The 19,131-nt window shown below is 42.7% G+C and overlaps 1 protein-coding gene across 1 annotated transcript in view; it reads right to left on the bottom strand.

Annotated features, from left to right (window-relative positions):
* The window catches only part of WDR20 (WD repeat domain 20), a 55,742-nt gene that overhangs the window by 11,176 nt on the left and 25,435 nt on the right, over window positions 1-19,131 (bottom strand). Inside the window, 3 exon segments of the mRNA XM_023628418.2 lie at window positions 4,794-4,840; window positions 4,843-4,882; window positions 7,565-7,747. Of these exon segments, the coding sequence (XP_023484186.1) occupies window positions 4,794-4,840; window positions 4,843-4,882; window positions 7,565-7,747 (270 nt within the window).

Below are 19,131 nucleotides of genomic sequence, written 5' to 3'. Positions count from 1 at the left end.
GGGACACTGAAGCGAAGTGTGTGAACTTAACCACTCGGCCATGGGGCTGGCCCCCACACTGGATTCCGAAGACTTGAAAAATCATGGAAACTATCTCATTCATAATTTTTAAACTGATTATATGTTGAAACAATATTTTGGATATATTACATAAAATATCTTAATTTCACCTATTTTTTGCTTATTTAATGTGGCTATTGCTATAGAAAATTTAAAATTGCCTATGTAGCTCACACTATATTTCTACTGGCAGTGCTGCTGCAGACAGTGGGGGCACCGAAGGTTTCTGAAAAGGGAAGTGACAGAATACTGTGAAATCCCCCGGCAGTAGGTACAGAATAAAAGATGGGGTTGAGGTGGGGAGGAAGCAGTTAGGAGGCTATGGCAGTTGTCTGTGGACAAAAATGTCTTAATCTTGACCAGCGGCACATGGCAGGATGGACTGCTTAACAACGGATTGGGCTGGGTGGAGTAGGAGGGGTGCTGAAGGGGGTGTGTGAAGACTCTTAGGTTTTGAGCCTGAGTGATGGGGAAAGCGGTGATAGAAAAGAGTAGGGGGTGACTGTGCTGGGGAGAAATCCAAGCATCCTCACCTAGCAGGCGGCTAATGGAAATGACCAGAGAAGATAAGGAAGTCAGCTGTGAACAGTGAGAGGCAGATCTGCGACATCCTAAGATCTCCAAGGACAAAGGTACAGCAAGGAAGAGGAGGAGAGTGTGAAACTCTGGAAAAAGCCTACTTATTAGGGAGCAAGACAAAAATCAGGAAAGCAGAAGGAAAAGCAGAGAGAAGGATCAAGAAATCCCATGAGGAAAGGGAGGAACTGATGCTGAGTGAGTGATCACAACAGGCCAGGAGCTCTGCTCTTGGCCTCATAATTTCCCTCCATCATGCGACTGGGTCTTTGAGGTCAGCAACGTCCTACAGACCAGGAAATGCGGCTTGGAAGGAGTGTGGCTTCCAGCAGGGCGCAGGGCAGGTGGAGCGGGCGCAGGGGGGCTTCCTTGGGAAGACACAGGGAAGCAAGTTTGGGGGATCAGGGAGAGGCATGCAGAGAGACCAAGGAGAAGAAAGCCCCTGCTCCAGGGCTGGAGAGGAGAAGCTGAGGGGAAACACCAATAGGCAGAGGTGAGGACGCTCTGGTGGGCAGGAGTTGAACAGAGTGTGAATCCCACTACCAGCAAACCTCCAGAGCGAGGAGAGCAGGACAGGTGCTCAGGGAGGGAGGGGGAGAGAGGGCAGCGAAGCCGCGGGTGAGATTCAGCAGCTAAGACAGACCCTATCAGGTCAGCTGGCACAGCCACTGAGCTTTTCCCTAAAGAGAGTCAAAACGCTCCAAGCCCTATTTTTATCACTTTCGTAAAAACCAAAAACAACATCTGGATTTCGATATATCACTTCTGTATGTCAAGACAGCCACCCTACAAGTGGGATCCCACACCCATGCCTCTCCGCAGTATTCAACCGTGGCCTCCCACATTCCCCATTCCGAATGCCCAAGAAACTGTCCCATTTGCGATACTAATTCAGGGAAAATCAAACACACACCAAAACTACCATCATTAATGACATTAACAGACAAGGTTTTCTAACTATACTAAACCAGTTAAAAGGAAGCAAGAATAAAATAAATCCGTAACCACATTAAAGCGTCATTGCTAAAATGAAGCTTTCGAAAGCACTTAGTTTTTTTTAATTTTCTTTTTTTCACTGCTATCAACATGACAAGCAGGAAAAAATTATTTTGGGGGGAGAGGATACGCATTTAACAATACAGATATTAATTTATAACAAAAATGCTAAACCAAACAATTCAAAAACCACAGCAGCTGCTGGAAAAACCATAATGTAGCCACAGGCAAAAACGGCAACTAAGGGCTTTGATTATATAAACGCATTAAAGAGAGCTGCTTCCCTCAGGAGGTATTAGGAAAGGGTATTTCAAAGCCACGTAAAAGAGGATCAGATGTCATTTTTATCAATGTTAAAACTTTAAGGAGTAGATTATGTGCTCATTTCCTTCCTTTGATTAAAAAAAGCAACAATGAGAAAACAAAACTAACAAAATGCACAGAACCACTCTTTTGTTAAAGAACTAGACAGAACATTGCGAAGTTGGACCTCACTCTCAGTCCCCACTCCTGGGGGCAGTGGGCACAGGAGGAGCCTGCAGCTGGTGGGATGAAAGAGAAGACAAAGCCTTGGGCTAGCAACAGGGTCCAAGAGCCAGGCCCATTCCTCTGATGTGACCTGCAGTCAGACTTGATCTAAAGACCAAAAGGAGACTAGACCTACCCAGCGTGCTAGCCCTGGCCTCCAACTCTGTGAGAGAGGAGAAAGTCAAGAACATGTCAATGAGAGAAGCCAAGATGACAAGTTCTTTTTAGATTTTACATCTTACCCAATAATCAAAACATACTTGAAAACCCTGTTCTGTGGATACAACCCACAGTTGTAAATAGACCTAAATTTTTACAAAGACATGAACAAGGCTGAGTTCATCATCATACAGACATGTAGATCCCTTTGCAGTTCCTCCTCCCCAGTGCATCATAACCACTAGTAATAAGAATGGAACTCCGCATCCCTTCAGGGGGCTTCCCACAGGCTGACTGCTGACAGGGGCGACTCCCCTTTCCAAGTAGCTCTTATTATGGAGGTAGGTTCCATGGTCCACAGATTACTGGATGTGCCAAAATACTCTCAACAGAGGCCTGTTAGACACTTTCAACGGCATAATATATACAGAATGCCACAAACAGAAAGTTAAAATCTATTCTACAAGACTAGAGAAAGCAGAGACATGGGGGAATCTGACGATATCACTCCCAAGGGGGGCTAGAAAGGACGAGGTATTTTCCTTCCTCCTGGGCTGGCACAGGTACAGCAGCCAGGGTCTCCGACTGGGATGGCCCGGGGAGCAGGGCTCGCCTCTGCTAAGTGAACTCAACAGATTAGGGCCAAACTGGGAGGTGAAGGTTGCCGGCATCTCTAATGGAAGGTGTGAATCTGATAACCTTGCCTCATTTAAAAATTAAAAATTACAAGTAAAGTTAACAGTGAGCACTGGGATTTATGGGTGATATTTTGCCATCTTCTTTGTACTTCTCTATGTCCCAATTTTCCTACAAACAAGCATTTTAAACTTTTTTCTTTTTAATTAATAGGAAAAAATCACCTTTTAAGATATACTCGATTCCTAGATAGCAATTTTCCTCTATCTTTAAATCTCAGGTGGATTTCTGGAATTTATAATTCCATTCTATCTGTATACCCATCCATCCAAACATTTTACTCTATTTTCACGTACCAGGCATCTCTAGAAAGGAGGCAAAGGTCACAGAAATAGATACTGGGGCTGGGGTGTGTGCACATACGACGGCATGGAACGGTGGCAGGTGAGCATCACAGGGGGGCAGGTGAGCATCACAGCTATGATAAGCAGCCATACCCTCGGCCTCACACAGGTTGATCCCCTGCCTGAGTTGGCCTGCTCTCACTCTCTTGTCCTGGACAAATATTGCTGTTTTTCCTTCAAAACTGCTAGTATCTCACCTCCCAAGAACCCTTTCCTTCCAATCCCCAGTGAAGAACCCTCTGGGTTTCCCCGCTCCCTGCAACTTGACTGAGCATTCACCAGGGCTCACTCTCCAGGCCTTTGCTAAACATCTCATCCTCAGAAGACTTTCAGGTGGGTCTTGTTCTCACCCATTTCCCAGCTGACGAGGAGGGAAGTCGCAGACCCACATCCCATAAGCAATAAGTGACAGAGCTGAGTCTGAACGCTCGGTGTTTGGGCTCAGGGGTCGGCTCTCAGCCATTGGGCTGTGAGTCTACAAACTTCACAGCAATAAACCGACTACTGTAAGGGCTCCTTTGGAGGCAATGCGACAAGACGGCCAGAATCTCGGAGTACAATCAGGGCTTAGTCCTAGGCACTCTTCTTCGCTCTTAAACTTTCTCCACAGACCTATCATGTAATCTCAGGGATGTGATTACTATTTATATGCAGACAACTCCCAAATTTTTACCTCTAGTTTTGAGCTCCAGATCCTGTATCCAACCACATACCTGGCCCCTCACGCTTAACAAGTACAGAATAGAACTCTGATCTTTCCCTCCATTTCCCAACACCTGCTCCTTACCAGGCTTAGTATAGTAAATGACAGCCAGAAACCCAAGATTTATTCATACTTCTTTGCAATTCAGTCTCCAAGAAGCAGTCAGGTAATTTTCAAAAACACCAATCTGACCACCCCACGCTCTTGCTCCCTTCTATGGGATCCCATATCTCAGGCAAAGAAGCAAACCATGGCCAGACCCTGAGTGGCACAGCCCTCCAACTGCATGCCCTCACTTCACACCACCCTCCCCAGGTACACCGTCCTCTCTCAGCTCTCTTGGTCCCAAGTTTTTTCCTACCCTGGGGTCTTCACCCACTCTCCCTTCTGCAGGAACGCTCTGTCTCCAGTTCCTTCCCTGGTCAGCCTCCTTCTCATGCAAGGCTCAGCTTAAAGCACACCACTTCCTCTGAGAGACATTCTCCACCTCCTCCTTTAACCTCTGTGTTTCTCTCTCTCTCTCTCTGAGGCCTGCTGTCTCCTCTTACACCATAAGTGTGTGTGGGGGGTGCTACTGTTTACACCTCTCTCCCCTTTGAATGAGAGGAGTAACAGCAGGGCAAGTGCTATCTGCCACCGCAGACCCAGTGCCAGGCACGTGGTAGGTAATCAACGTCTGTCAAATGAATGGAAAAATGGCCACAACTCTAGTTTAAGCCCTCAGCTCTCACCTGGACAGTTACCAGAGCCTTCTCACTGGTCTTGCTACCTTCATTCTCTCTTCATTCCAATCCACCTTCCACAAGTGCTGACAAGAGGTCTAGAAAAACACATTTGATCCTGTCACTCCCTTGATTAAAAGCCCAAAGGTTCCTCCACAGCCTCCAACGTCAGATCTAAATTTCTTTGCACGTCACGAAAGGGCTTTTATATCTGGTTCCGATTTATCTGTCTGCTTTTACTCCTGCCCCCTGAGGCCCACACGCTATAATTTGGCCTCACTTGCTTACTTGATGTTCCTCCAAATGCCAAGTTGTTTTCTCTAGCTTTGAAGGCCTTTCTCACCCTCCTCCAACTCCTATGCATCTTTCAAGACCCAGATCAAATGTTACTTTTTGGAAGCCTTCTCCAACTCACCCCCACTGAACTGAACTTCTGTTTTTATTTATTTTGTGACATTTGATACACACTGAAGAATACAGTTAACACAGTTAACACACATCCCTTGGTACTTTATTCAAAACACTGTGATAACACATGCCCCAGTACCCTCTCTGCCCATCTTCCTAAACGATGAGCTCCTGGGAAGACAAGGGCCCACCCATCCGGCAACCACACATGGTGGGGCTTACAGTCTATGATCAATAAGAGCTTGTGGAATTAATTTCTAGCTTCAACTCTATTATCAATTTGCTGCCTAATCTGGACAATTCACTTACCTTCTCTGTTTCCTCATCTGTAAAATGGGACAGCTGCTTACTGTCCCATGCAGAGGAAATATATAAAACATCTTGAAACCTCTAAATCTCATATCAAAGCAGAGCATGGCATGACTATTGTTTCAACCACCATTCCTGGCGCTCTCTGAGAAACAAACTTCTAACGAGCCTTGCTCTTAGACATCCTGACCAAACTCTGACGAAAATGCCATCCATACAGCCAAAGAATTTCCTTACTGTGAAGGGCAATCAATTTCAGCCACAAGCTAGAAATGCCAAGTTGGCATTAAACCATACACAGTCCTAGCGTTCTGAACAGCCATTTTTCAAATAGAACGTAAAAAGAGTCTAAGATAACTCATGCTTAAATCATGAAGAGTGAGGAGTTGCTTTCTAGCCTGTAATTCCTACTTATCCAGAGTAAGGGATAGGTCTGGCAGATGTATCCGAGGTGCTCTCAGGGCCCTGACACTCTAGGGACCTGTGGTCTCTGAATCCCGCCCTCCCGCAGTGACCACACACAAAGCCTTCTTGTTCTCTAAGTGGCATTCTGTGCCAGCCTCAGCCAGAGCAGCTTCCCCATCTTGTTTACCAACAGCCCTTTACATGATTCCAATCCCTTCCCTCTCAAAGACATGCCCCCTACCTACACTCAAACAAAACCCAACAATGACTCCAAATTCACAATTTCTATTAACAGGGCAGAGAGGCTGGTTTTGTGCCCCCACATTCCCTCACAAAAAAAGAAATCATACAGCTACTTAGAAATCACTTCCTCAGATGACAGTAATAAAACATCTAGGTAAACAGCATAATTTTCTGCTTAAGTTTTTTTAAACAGAAAATGGGATTAAATACTTTTCCTCTACAGTTTGTCAATCCAAAGGACAAATTGTTGTTTTTTATTTTCTAGTCAACACAGATGAAACTAGAAGAGCAGATGACATGGTCCAAAAGATTTCACCAAATCCACTGGAAAAATCAAACAGGAGCGCCGTGCGTGGGTACTGGATATGCATGGACAGCATATACCATAACAACTGCAATCAGAATTTTAACTGCAATTCTTCAAGTTGAATATTGTTCTCCAAATAAAACTATTTCTTAAAAACCAGAATCTAATGCACTTCTGTTCAAAGTTAATGATGTTCAAACCACGCAACAATGCAAAACCACTTGTCCTTCCTGAGAGGGATCCCACGTGACCAGACCCTTGGCACATCAGGGTTGAGGGCACAAGTAGAGACTGGAACCCAGGGCTTCTAACTCAGCAAGCCTACCTCATCTCTTCCACTTGCTGGAAAGTCATACTGAAACAGAGGAGGGAGAGTATCAGACACGTAATGGCAATACTTGGGGCTGAAAAGCCATTCCGAATAGCTTTAACAAATACAATCTATTTGGCAACTTCTATCTGCCACGTTTAACAGTTCTGACACATTCCTAAACAGATAGCTCAGATATCTCAGACTCCTTCCAGAATGAAACTGAAGATACTAGAAAACCCCAGTACATACTACAATATTGGCAAAAGCCATGTCATGTGATCCAATTTTAAGTGCCAGGATTTCTAACTATGTCAAAGGTGATTTTACAGCAAATATTTTCAAGTGCAAGAGAACTTAGCCAAACGCCTGTCAAATAGATACATATAAGCTTTAATTACAATTTAAGCAGCCTAAGGAAATATTATCAAGTTCTTTGATTTACATGACATTTTCTGGTGATGTGAACAAAGTCTGTAATTCTATATTTTCTTATTTAAATTATAAATAACAAGTTAGAGTCTTGTCCCTATTTCCATTATAAAAAACTTTTCAAGTACCTGCTATAGACACCTGAGCATGATCCATAAAAAATGCACAAAACAGTTACCCCAAGGAAGAACACGTAAAAGTCAACAAGTTAATTCACCACATTTAAATTTGGGTATTACTAGGTAGAACAGCTGAGAGAATGAAAAATGGGCTTAGTTCGAAGTGTAAACTAAGGCCCGCTACCCTTAGTAAGAACGTATAAATTCTTAAAGGGATTCTTAACAGCTAAGACAGGGTGCTACTTACTTCCTCATTAAATAGTTTGCTAGTTTCTTTTTTGATTGGGTCTATAAGCTGGACTTGGCCTGCGGAAAAGCCCACTAGGAGAGAGACACTTTCTGCTGTGGCTGTTAGGTGGTTGAAGTCATGACAAGTAGGCTGTGTTCCTTTGTATATCCTTTTATCTATTGGTTTACTCAAGTCAGCAGCCTGGAGGAGAAAGAGAAAAATACATACGGTAAACAGCATATTGAGATGAGAAATCTAAGTTAGACTATTTTATACTCCATTATGATGTTCAATCTTAAAAACAAAGGTATTTAAAATATTTTTTTCAATTTATCAGCATTTTTATAAAAGCACTTTCACATATCTTAGCCAATTTTATATTGTTAGACTATCCATAAAATGTTTATAACTGTTACTTTCACAAATTATTCTTCTTCAAGTATATTTACCAGACTCCTGGACTTTAGGAGGAAAAACTCTTGAGACACTAAATTCAGTATTTGCAAAATGCATTCCAAGCATTTTCAAACAGAGTAACTAACTACGTAAAAGCTCAGCTTTCAAACATATCTACAGCACCTAAACGCTCATTGGTGAGTTACCTGAAGCCCAGTGGTTCTCAAAATGTGGTCCCCAGACCAGCAGTGGCAGCAGCAGCATCACCTGGAAACTCAGAAATGCAAATTCTCAAGCCTCACCTCAGACCAAAAACAGGAAACTCCAGGGGTAGGCCCAGCAAGCTGTAGTTTACAAAGTCTTCCAGGCGATCCTGATGCCCACTCAGGTTTGAGAAGCACTGTGAGAGCCAATCATAAGCAGGCAATCCCTTACTGGGTCAGTCCCTCTTCTGCATTAGCTTTCAGGTAACTTTCATTTATCGAGCCCAGACTCAAAGTGTAGTACACACATCATCTTTAATCCTTATAACGATCCTTCAAAGTAGCTAATACTTCTTTCATTTTACAGATGAGAAAACAAGTTTAGGGAAGTTAAATAACTCAGCCAAGGTCATCATACCTACCTACTAAGTGGCAGGGCTAGATTTGGAACCCAAGTCTATTTGATCACAAATGGGACAGGGAGAAAACACACACCCACACACCTCAAAGTCAAAAAGCAAATGACTTCTGACTCGGGCTAAAAGTGATTCTTCAATGTACCTCCCCCTTCTCCCTTTTAAGGCAGGATTCTTTTCTTCATGAGAAATGTTCTGTGCAATCCAATACGCTAGGCTGTTACTGCTGAAATAAAGGAAACCCACCCACTCCCACAAGTATTTGAAAATCACAGTAGAGACCACTACTCTTGTTGAGCATGTCCCTTAAACGTCCACTTCAGCCCTACGTGCCATCCTGGGGCCCACAGCTCTAGTTCTACTGACCACCCCTTGCACTAGGTTCTGAAGACTTCTTTCTTCCAAAGAGGCCTGTGACACTATAGCACATATTCTAATGTTTGATTTTTTTAATAACAAATATAAAAACTGAGTAGAAAAGAGAACCTCAAAATTACAGGCATCTTTGAGCAAACTCAAAATCTCAGTATTGGAAGTCTGGATCTGAGTGGTACAAATAATTCTGGGAGCCCCAGGACAAAGGAATGAAGGTGTCTGCCATGCAGACACACTCTCCCAGCCTCACCTCAATTAAAACAGAGATGAGAATCTCCATTCTATCAACCTCATGGGATTGTCTGGAGGATGAAATAAGAGAATAAATATATATGAAAGAGTCTTGAAAAATGTAATATAAAGTATGATACACAACAAAAGCAAGTCCTGACTTCAGAGCAGGGAGAAAAGCGGCCAGCAGGGAGAGGAGTAAGCGCTGTGCAATGAGGCAGGCTAAAGGCGAGCTCAGCAGAGGTTGGAGAGAGCTGTGGAAGGCAGAGAAAGGAGCAGGAAGCACCGATGGGACCCCAGGCCACCTGAGAGAAGCAGCTCCTGGGTTGGGCCCTAAAGGCAGGGAAAGAGAATTCTAGGCTAAGGGAACAACGTAGTAAATCAGGGCAAGTAAGATATCAGCAAAGTAAAAAATAGCTCAAAATACAAAATACACTGGTAGCTAGAGAAAAAAAATCAAATTTGAAATCTAAACAAAGTATTATATGACCTCTCTATCAGCATATATAACTCCTGAGACTTAAAAAAAGTTTGCTTAGGGAATGTCCCCCTAAAAGAGTATACTTAGGGCCAGCCCAGTGGCACAGCAGTTAAGTGCGCACATTCCGCTTCAGCAGCCTGGGGTTGTCGGATCCCGGGTGCGGATCTGGCACCACTCAGCAAGCCATGCTGTGGTAGGCGTCCCAAACATAAAGTAGAGGAAGATGGGCATGGAGGTTAGCTCAGGGCCAGTCTTCCTCAGCAAAAAGAGGAGGATTGGCCGCAGATGTTAGCTCAGAGCTAATCTTCTTCCAAAAAAAAAAAAAAAAGAGTATACTTAAAATTATGCACCGAAATATAAAAATTAATTCAAATGCGATATAAATCAAACGAGCAAAAGAATATACAATGGTTCTCAGAAACAACAGAGGAAGTAAAAGCGCCTATTTTTCCAAGTATTGCTACTAGTTTAAACTTACAGTTCCCTTACAATAATTTCATTAGCCTTGGTTCTTGGTATATTTATTTTACATCCCTACCCCCCAATATGGAACTTTACTGAGAAGATGTCATCTGTAATCAGATCATACATGAACAAACATCTAAAGTATTTTAAATGCTAACTGAAAGACTGTTTTTACTCAATCATGTAAATTTTCCAAAAACATCCTGTTTACTAATTTGCTTAATAAACTCTCTTCCTAGATCACTGCTCTCAAACTGTACCAGTCCATGAATAGTTTTCTAGTCCGCAGTCAAAATTAAGTACAGAAATTGAGAATAAGCATTTAGAAATTTTCATGGCAAGTTTACAAAGTACTTTTAGATCTGTCAAATCTAATGATAAAAAATGAGTTTGCATTCTGTATGACTTTTTCAGTTTCTTTTTCTAGTAATTCTTTTTTTATTTTACAAAATTATCAGTCCAGATAAACTGGAAATTTAAAAAATAAGTCCTTTAGCACTGGTGGTAGGGGCACTGTCCTTGAGGGCACAAAAGTAGACCTAAGCCAAGGAACACTGGATTCTCTCTTACCTAAGGTTGTCCATCGTCATCCCCCCGCCCCGCCTTCAACAGCACTGATCCGACTAGAACAGCAGAAGTCCACCCAGGCAGCATGACCTACACTAGTCAAGAATTACTATGAAGCCTGTAGTGACCACTAGGTGTGTGTCCATAAGAAATTATACTTCTGAGAAACCCATGGACTCTAGCTTGGTGCCAGAACTTTTTGGAGACCACCCCTCGATGGAGGAGTCAGGCCTACCAGTGCCTGCCTTCATTTCAAACAGCATTCTCATCTCGTCCTCTTTCCTCCTCAGCCAATCACCAAGTTTTCTCTTTCCAATGATACGTTGCTATCCTATTTCCTCCTCCTCCTCTTTTTTTGGGGGGTAGGGGGGTGGGGAGCAACATGTACTCTGAACTCACGTACCTTTTTAGTAGCAGTAATAACTACCAGAGCCAGCTACTCCTCTTTTCCATGGGGTCATCAGCCCCTGACAGATGGCTTCCCAGGTAGAGGCAGTCTGGTAGAAGGAGAAAGAGCCCAGACAGTGGAGCCAGGCAGGCCTAGGTTCAAACCTAGCCTTCCCTCTTGATAGCTAGATGGCCTCGGGCAAGGTGCTTGTCTTCTCTCTCTCAGCCTCAGAGAACAAAGCCCCCCTAGGTCCCCCACAGAGGGGTGATGAGGCCCACAGATAACGGATATAAAGCATAGAGCACACAGAGCACTCAAATGATATCTACCATTATTAATTAATTCCCGTCACATCCTACCCATGGTCAAAAGCGTCAGTGGCTTCCTAATTTCCATCACATTGGAGCAGGACACGTACCCAGCAGTCCTGCCCTCTGTGGTTTGGCCTCATCCATTCTCCCTAATAGCAACATCAACTTGCATCTATTGAACACTTTCTACGCACCAGGAACTTTACATCATCTCATTTAATTTCACAGTTACCCCTGAAAGTCGGCACTAATACTATTCACATTTTATAGCCCAGGAGCCTGGGAAGGAAATGAGGAGTCAAGGGCCTGTGCTCAATCACTCTACACTGTCTTGCTGCTCCACCCTTCACTTGCCCTCTACACCAGATGTCCTCAGTTTGGTGCAAGCAGACAGCCCCTCTTTCCTGGCTTCACTAGGTCACCCTCTTGGTTGGGATAGTCTCCTTTGCCCCTGTTCCCAGGAATTTTATCCATCAGGTCAAGTCCCACCAACTCCAGTAAGCAGTTCCCCAACCAGGTTTCTTTGGGCCGGATCCTTTATCTCAATTCTCAAGTACTTATTAATTCGTTCCACAAAATTTAGTATTTAATCACTTATATTATTACAGTATTGCTTTAGGTCTGTTATCAATTACAATAAAAACTCCTTTAGGGAGCAGAACTTCTTTATTAAACAGTTACCATTGCATTGTTCCACAAAATTAGCTTTTGTTTTTCAGCTTTCTGGTGGCCTCTGCATAGATGGCTTACAGACACTTTGGGATTTTTTAATGCTTCTGCATCCTAATTATTGCCAATTACCTGAATTCTTAAACATGAATTTATAGCAGAACCAATTTATTTAAAAGTCTTACCAGTTTTAAGAATTAGATCATATTTGGTTATTCAGCCCCAGTAGAGTATCCAGTACATTACAAATGCTCAATATCTGCTGAATGAATGTAAATGCAATTGTTCCAAATTTTTCCAATGGTAAGATTACGTTTCACCATTATGCTCACTGCTTTCTGCATAAGGAATTACTGGTTACAAATAATTTGTCAGGGTCTCATTCTCAACAGAAAAATTTTAAACGATGGTTTAAATATTCCTACTACAGAAACAGAGCTGGTTACCAAAATCCTTGATCAGTATGCACAAACTTGAAAATATCATGTTTCACTTTCCATCATCACAAAAGAAAAGAAATTCTCCTGTTCCAGCTCACAAACTCATCCCAGGTCCCCACCTGGCCTCCAGGAAGGTGGAGGAGGGGCCTCAACCTGGCAGGGTCTAGCCCACCATAGGGAAAGGACTCCTGGGCTCAGTGGGCCTGCTCACACTCTAGGGCCCTGGTGCCCTGTTACAGCCATTACAGGAGCTTAGAGAAGGCCTGTGCTGAGCCCCCTTCATGGGAGCTTGCTACCTGATACTCCTGAGTGCCTAGAAGTATTTGACATGATATGGAAAATATCTCAGAAAGACCTTTTGAAAAATGCATGTCAGATTATGATATATGGAGGGCACGATGGGTAATAATAGTGGGCTTTATTTTCCCTAAATTTCACATTTTTCCTCCTCATCTGAGAATCACCTCAGAGAGAAACACTCCCACAGAACTTGCCAGAAAAAGAGTCCTTTTTCAGGCATAACTAACAGCTGCCAAACACCCAACGCAGACCAGAAGCTCACCCCATCTACACTAGAAATCACTCTCTTTCCTTCTAAGGCCACTCCTCCCATACTTAAGCCCTTTCCCAAGCTTTAAGCCTGCTGCCTCAGTGAGGTCACCTGCACGGCACCCCCTGCCCAATGACAACTTCAGAGCCTTCGTCTGGCCTGTCCTTCCCCAGCCCCCCACCCACCCTAGGTCAGCCTCCTTGGCTTGGCATCAGGGTCCTTCCACCCATTTCCACCCACATCCAATTCATCACACACACTTTGCTAGAATAATCTTCACGAAGCCTTAGGTCACTCTCCCACTCAACTCTCCTCGGCTCTGCGCCCAGGATAACGACGGCTGAACCCCTTAGCTTCGCATTCCTAACACGGGCCTTGTCACCCCCTTCCCCTTCACACACATTACCCCAAAGGCACTTGTTCACACGCTGCCTGTGCTCTTTACACCTTCTTGCCTTTCCTCACATTCACCTTCACTTAAAATACGTTCCCTAACCCCAATATACATACAAATTCTGCTCACCGGCAGCACAAATATCTTTCTCCTGACCTCACTCCTGGGAGGCATTCTTTCGCCTGACCTTCACGAAGTACCTAGCACTATGTGCCACATTTATTAGCTGTAATATATTAACTGTATTCCATACTTTGTGAAAGGCCAGCTCCTTTTAAAAACACCAAAAAAGTCACGAGGCTGCTGAGTCACTGATAGCCTGAATGGATCAATTAAAAACAGCTGGAGCAGACCCAGTGGCATCAAAAGTCTCCATTATGCCATTTGAAAATCAGAAGAGAATTAAGGTAGTGCTTTCTATTATCAGTCCTTTTGACCACATCTCAGACAACCAAAATAGGAGCCAAAAACGAACAGGGCTTACTTCCCAGGGCCACAAAGGATCATCTACTTGGAAATAATAGGAACAACTGGAGTCCTATCTTAAGACTTAGGATCCAAAATAAACCACATTACAAAGACTCTTCCACAGTTTTTCTTGGGGGAGACTTTTAACCTAGTGAGGCTTGGGGTTTCCAGCGCCTGCGAGGGATTACACAGTCTGGGGCTGGACCACACCTAGCTGGTCATCCTGACTGAAACCTGGGGAAACGCTGAAGCCTTCCAAGTACAGGCATGAATGAAATGAGACTGACCACTGAGAGCTGAGATATATTCACTTTGTAACAAAGTTCAATGTACTAGTTAACCAAAATTTCCTTCAACATAGTGGAAAATAACCTGGCTCTAAAGACAAAAATACCAAACAGTAATTTGCAAACATCTGCACTGCCCACACTTCAGTGCAGGTAACAATCAGCTGTGAGGCACTGTACAGATGCCAATTCTACAGTCCAACTCACCTGCCCTTGAAGCAGAAACAAAAACAGGCTACTCTTGTGAAACAAGCACACAGGCCATCTTTCTCAGTTTCTTCAGTTCAATAGCTACATCCAAAATATCTGCACAATTGGCATCAATGGTATTTAGAGTCTAACACTTATTTTAAAAAAGGTATCAGGGGTATTAAAAAGTCAGGTTTGGGATCACTTATCCTAGTAGAAAAAAATGTCAATCAATTGTTCAGTTTCAGTGGTTCAAAAACAACAGACTTATCTGTCTTACTCTCCAACACCTAATAGAGGGCCTGGCATATAGAAGGGATCATTAAATTTCTATTGTAGAAATGAAACAATCCTGAAAATGGAGGGGAAGGAAAGTAGAGCGATGGGAACCCAGAAAAGACCCACAGCCAGACAAATATAAAAGCAAATACATAATCCTTTTGCTTACCAAAATCCTAATTAATAACTAATGCCTTCTGCCCACCTATGAAAGAAAACAACCTCCATAGCAAACATTTGTAAGTCACTTTACCATTGACTAAGCACCTTGGTGCATCAGTTCTTTTAACCCTCGACAGAAATCTGTGCCGTAAGTACTACTGCCACTCCTATCTTATAAACACAGAAACAGAATCAGCTGTCAAAAGGAAGCAAGTGGTGGAGTCCAGGCTGTCTATATTCCAGCCCCTATGCTCCTTCTACAGCACCATGTTGCTACGATGGTAGCTGACAAGATAACATCTGAGGTAGCACCTAGTTCTAAAATTCTATCACTGTGTGATTCCAGGTTCCTATGCTTGCTGAAGTGGGAATCAAATATTCCAGTTTTGCTCAGTTTGGCCCAGATTCCGTAGATCTACCTTCTCAATGCATTTATCTCTCAGGGCTGTTTTATTAAATGGAGTAATATACTAAAGTCCCAAGCATAATGCCTGGCACTTAAAAGGTATTTAAAAAATGTTAGCACCCCTCTCTTAAACTCATATTTCTCCTTCTGAACACATAAGGACCTGTTGCTTGTCATACAGGCTCATCATTCATTTATACCTTCAAAGAAATACAAATAAGGAAAAAGAGGGTTATTTCTTTCCACCCTAAATCTCCTGGAGAAAGACAAAGCAGAAGCCAAGTTTAGGGCGTGCTTTTCCTTCCAATATAATTTTCCAAAACAAGACAGCACCTTCCCTTTCTTAGTTTCCATTCCTCCTTCATTCTCAGACATACTAGCACAGACCCACACTTGCACTGGCACACTAGACCCATTTCCTTTACTAAAACCAAACCGTTGGCGTGTCGCCTGCTCACATGCTTCTAATGGGCTCTGACCCTGAAAGGAGCACCCACCACTCACATTCCAGAGCTCCTCTCATGTGCAAGGCAGGAGCAAGGCCTTAAGAAGCAAGGCAGGGAACTCATGGACAGAGAGAGAATGGAAGGACAATGAGCCAGACACCCTCGGGATACAGGCAAATAATGAGATGTAAAATGCAAAGTGCAACACCTTTATGTCACTCCAAAATGGGAAGAGATGCATGGTCACAAAATGCGTAAAATGTGTTCAGTGAAATTTTCACAGCAGCAATCTGTGGAATTGCTTGTTGTTCACCAAAGAAAGACTTCTCACAGGAGTCAGGGAAGGCTCTGCCTTTGGAGATCTGCTTTGGACAGGGTGGGGGTGGCCGCCCAGAGGAAGCAGGGCTGAGATTATGTGAAGCATCTTCTCCCCTAGCCCAGCACCGTCAGTCAAGTATCTGCTGAAATAAAAGCTTCTGCTGTTATCACATGTCCTTTTTTCCCAAGGCAGCCTGTCACTCAAAAACTGTTAGCTATGTAAAATCTACTTCTCTTCCTTCAGAGAAGTTTTTTAAAAATGAACTTAATAAGCTGCCAAATTGCAACATCTTCACCATCTCTTCATTTTCTTATGTTGCACTCCATGTTTAGGTTAAGTCTCATCACAATTCGAAATGCTACAAATGGCTGTCACGGTGCTTCGCTTAAGCTAATGAAATACTGATTTCTTCATTAAAGAAAACCTATGAATAAACATTAGATAAATTCAATTTGCACACATTCTAACACCAGATCTCATCACATTAAAATGCTGACATATTCAAACCATTTTTGTTAAATGTGCACAGAAATATGTGTTCCTATTCCTAAGGGAATACTAGTATCTCAAATGGAAGAAAAGGAAACATGCTTTCATTCTCCAAAGATACTCATTCAAATTCCTAGAAAATAATTTTTTTTAAAGTTCCCCCTGAAAGGGGTGGGGGAGTGAATTCTACAACCTTCTAAAAGTGTTGCGACAACATAGGTAAATTAAAGACCATTTCAAGGCAGTGAGGAGTTCCTAGATGCTGTTTCAACACTATACTATTGTTTACCTGACACTTAGACGATCCCTGAGCTTATTATGTTTGGCACAGCACTCAGATGATTTTTAAATTTTCCGATTCAAGTTGCTGAGTAACATAAGCAGTGTTCTGCAGAGGAGTTCCCGTTCTAAGAGAGAAATGCCCTAAATCCCATTGTGGAGAGGCATGCCAATTTTCCAGCCTTCATTTCCTCATCCTACAGAGAAACTGAGGCCCAGGGAGGGGTAGCAATCTGCCCAAGCTTTCATAGAGCTTAGAACTGTGCTTTTAACCACATCAAGCTATGGTTATCTTTCTAGTCACCCAACTTTGGGCGGAACAATGATCTACTGAATCTGTCAAATACAAAATTTAAAAACATGTCACTGATGTGTACCAGTAATTTTACATCAAATTACAGCATTTCCGAGCCAGTATATTGCTATGTTTTCAAACGGGAAGCAAGAGAGCTAGAGAGAACATTAAACACGTCTTACACAATGAAGGAAGATCAGCCACTACAACCGGTGGCCAGAACAGGCTTGGCCTCTGTTATTCAAACAGTCTCTGACCAGCCAAGCCTAAGCTGAAGAAGGAGGCGCAAATCAATGAGAGAAACAGAGAGGTGACCCTCTGAATACCACCACGAGCAAAGGCTTTTCTCTCTCCTTCATCTAAAGTTTTACAGCATCACTGGAACTACTCACTCGGCACTCGTGCTGTTAGTCATCTGCCACATATATCTCACCTCCCCAAGTAATCCAAAACTTTTTAGGGCATAATTGTCTTATAGGCCACCTCAGTAACAGCCACTCAAACATTTCTGATGTTTTTTTCCCTACCAGGTTAAAAAAGTGTTTTTAGGTACCTGAAACATATCAGGCACTGGTATAGCTCTCATAACGCAATAGGAACCAGTTTCAAAATGTGGACCGTAAGATTGGCACCTAGAGGAACGCAGAGAGGTAGGTCTCACCTAACTACCACAGGAGTATAAACAGGAGTATAATACGGAGTATAAACTGGCACAGCCCTTATGCAGGGCAATTTGGCAACACGTAGCAAAAGCCTCCTTTTCTTTAAAAACAAATTCAACTCCTAGCAATTTATCTTTAGAAAATATTTTTCAAGTGTGTAAACTATTTATAATAGCCAAAAACTGGCCCAACACAAAAGTCCACCTACAGCAGGCTAGATAAATAACGGGCTGTACACGGGTACTACTCATGGAACACATGCACGGAGAATAAACATGGATGAATTTCAAAAAATAATCTTGAGTAAAAGACGCCAGGTATAAAAGAAGCATATACTAAATAATTCTATTTATATAAAGTTTAAAAATAAGCAAAACTAATCTGTGATGTTGGTCATGAAGACAGTGATTACCTGTGAGGAGTGTGGGGAAGGGGCAGCAAGGAGAGGTTCTCGGTGGCCAGGAATGCTGTTTCTTAATCTGGGGTTGATTCTATTTCGTAAAAAACTACTAATAGAGTTTTACACTTAGATACATTCCTTTTTGTATACTATCCTTAAATTTCAAAAATTTTTAATAAGCAGGGGCTGGTCCAGTGGTGCAGTGGTTAAGTTCTCGCACTCCACTTCAGGGGCCCGGGGTTCGCCGGTTCAGATCCCGGCTGTGGACCTACGCACTACTTGTCAGGCCATGCTGTGAAAGGCGTCCCACATATAAAATGCAGGAAGATGGGCATGGATGTTAGCTCAGAGCCAGTCCTCCTCAACAAAAAGAGGAGGATTGGTGGTGGACGTTAGCTCAGAGCTAATTTTCTTCAAAAGAAAAAAGAAAAAAAATTTTTAACAAGCAAGCACACGTACAAAGACAGTCAACTCAGCTTTGTTTATAACAAAACATTAACTTCCTACGTGTTCCAAAAAGGAAATGGGGAACTATATCATGTAGCCATTTAAAATGAGGCTATTTACTTAGTAGCAAAGAAGGATGTTATATGCTATATCATTAGGTGAGAAATGCAACAATTAAAAAAACAGGATTCTAAAGACAAAAACAACTACAAAGAAATTTTAAAACTGTATTCATAATGTAATCAGATTGTTAGTAATAACAGTATATTGTTATTTTGAATGTCTTACAGAATAAAGCAAGAAAGTTAATAAAAAGGTCCTTATATGGGGCCAGCTCTGTAGTGTAATGGTTAAGTTTGGCATGCTCCACTCCAGAGCCCCGAGTTTGCAGGTTCAAATCCCAGACCCAGACCTACATCACTCATCAGCCATGCTGTGGCAGCAACTCACTCACAAAAATAGAGGAAGAATGGCACAGATGTTAGCTCAGGGCTAATCTTCCTCAGCAAAAAAAGAAGAAGATCCTTATAAATCTGGCAAAGAACAGACTGTTCAAATGTAAATTTTTTAT

The sequence above is a fragment of the Equus caballus genome, chromosome 24 (genome assembly GCF_041296265.1).
Source record: "Equus caballus isolate H_3958 breed thoroughbred chromosome 24, TB-T2T, whole genome shotgun sequence".
NCBI classification, from domain to species: domain Eukaryota; kingdom Metazoa; phylum Chordata; class Mammalia; order Perissodactyla; family Equidae; genus Equus; species Equus caballus.
Note: the sequence above shows the minus strand (reverse complement) of the source record. Positions and strands in the feature narration are given on the sequence as shown.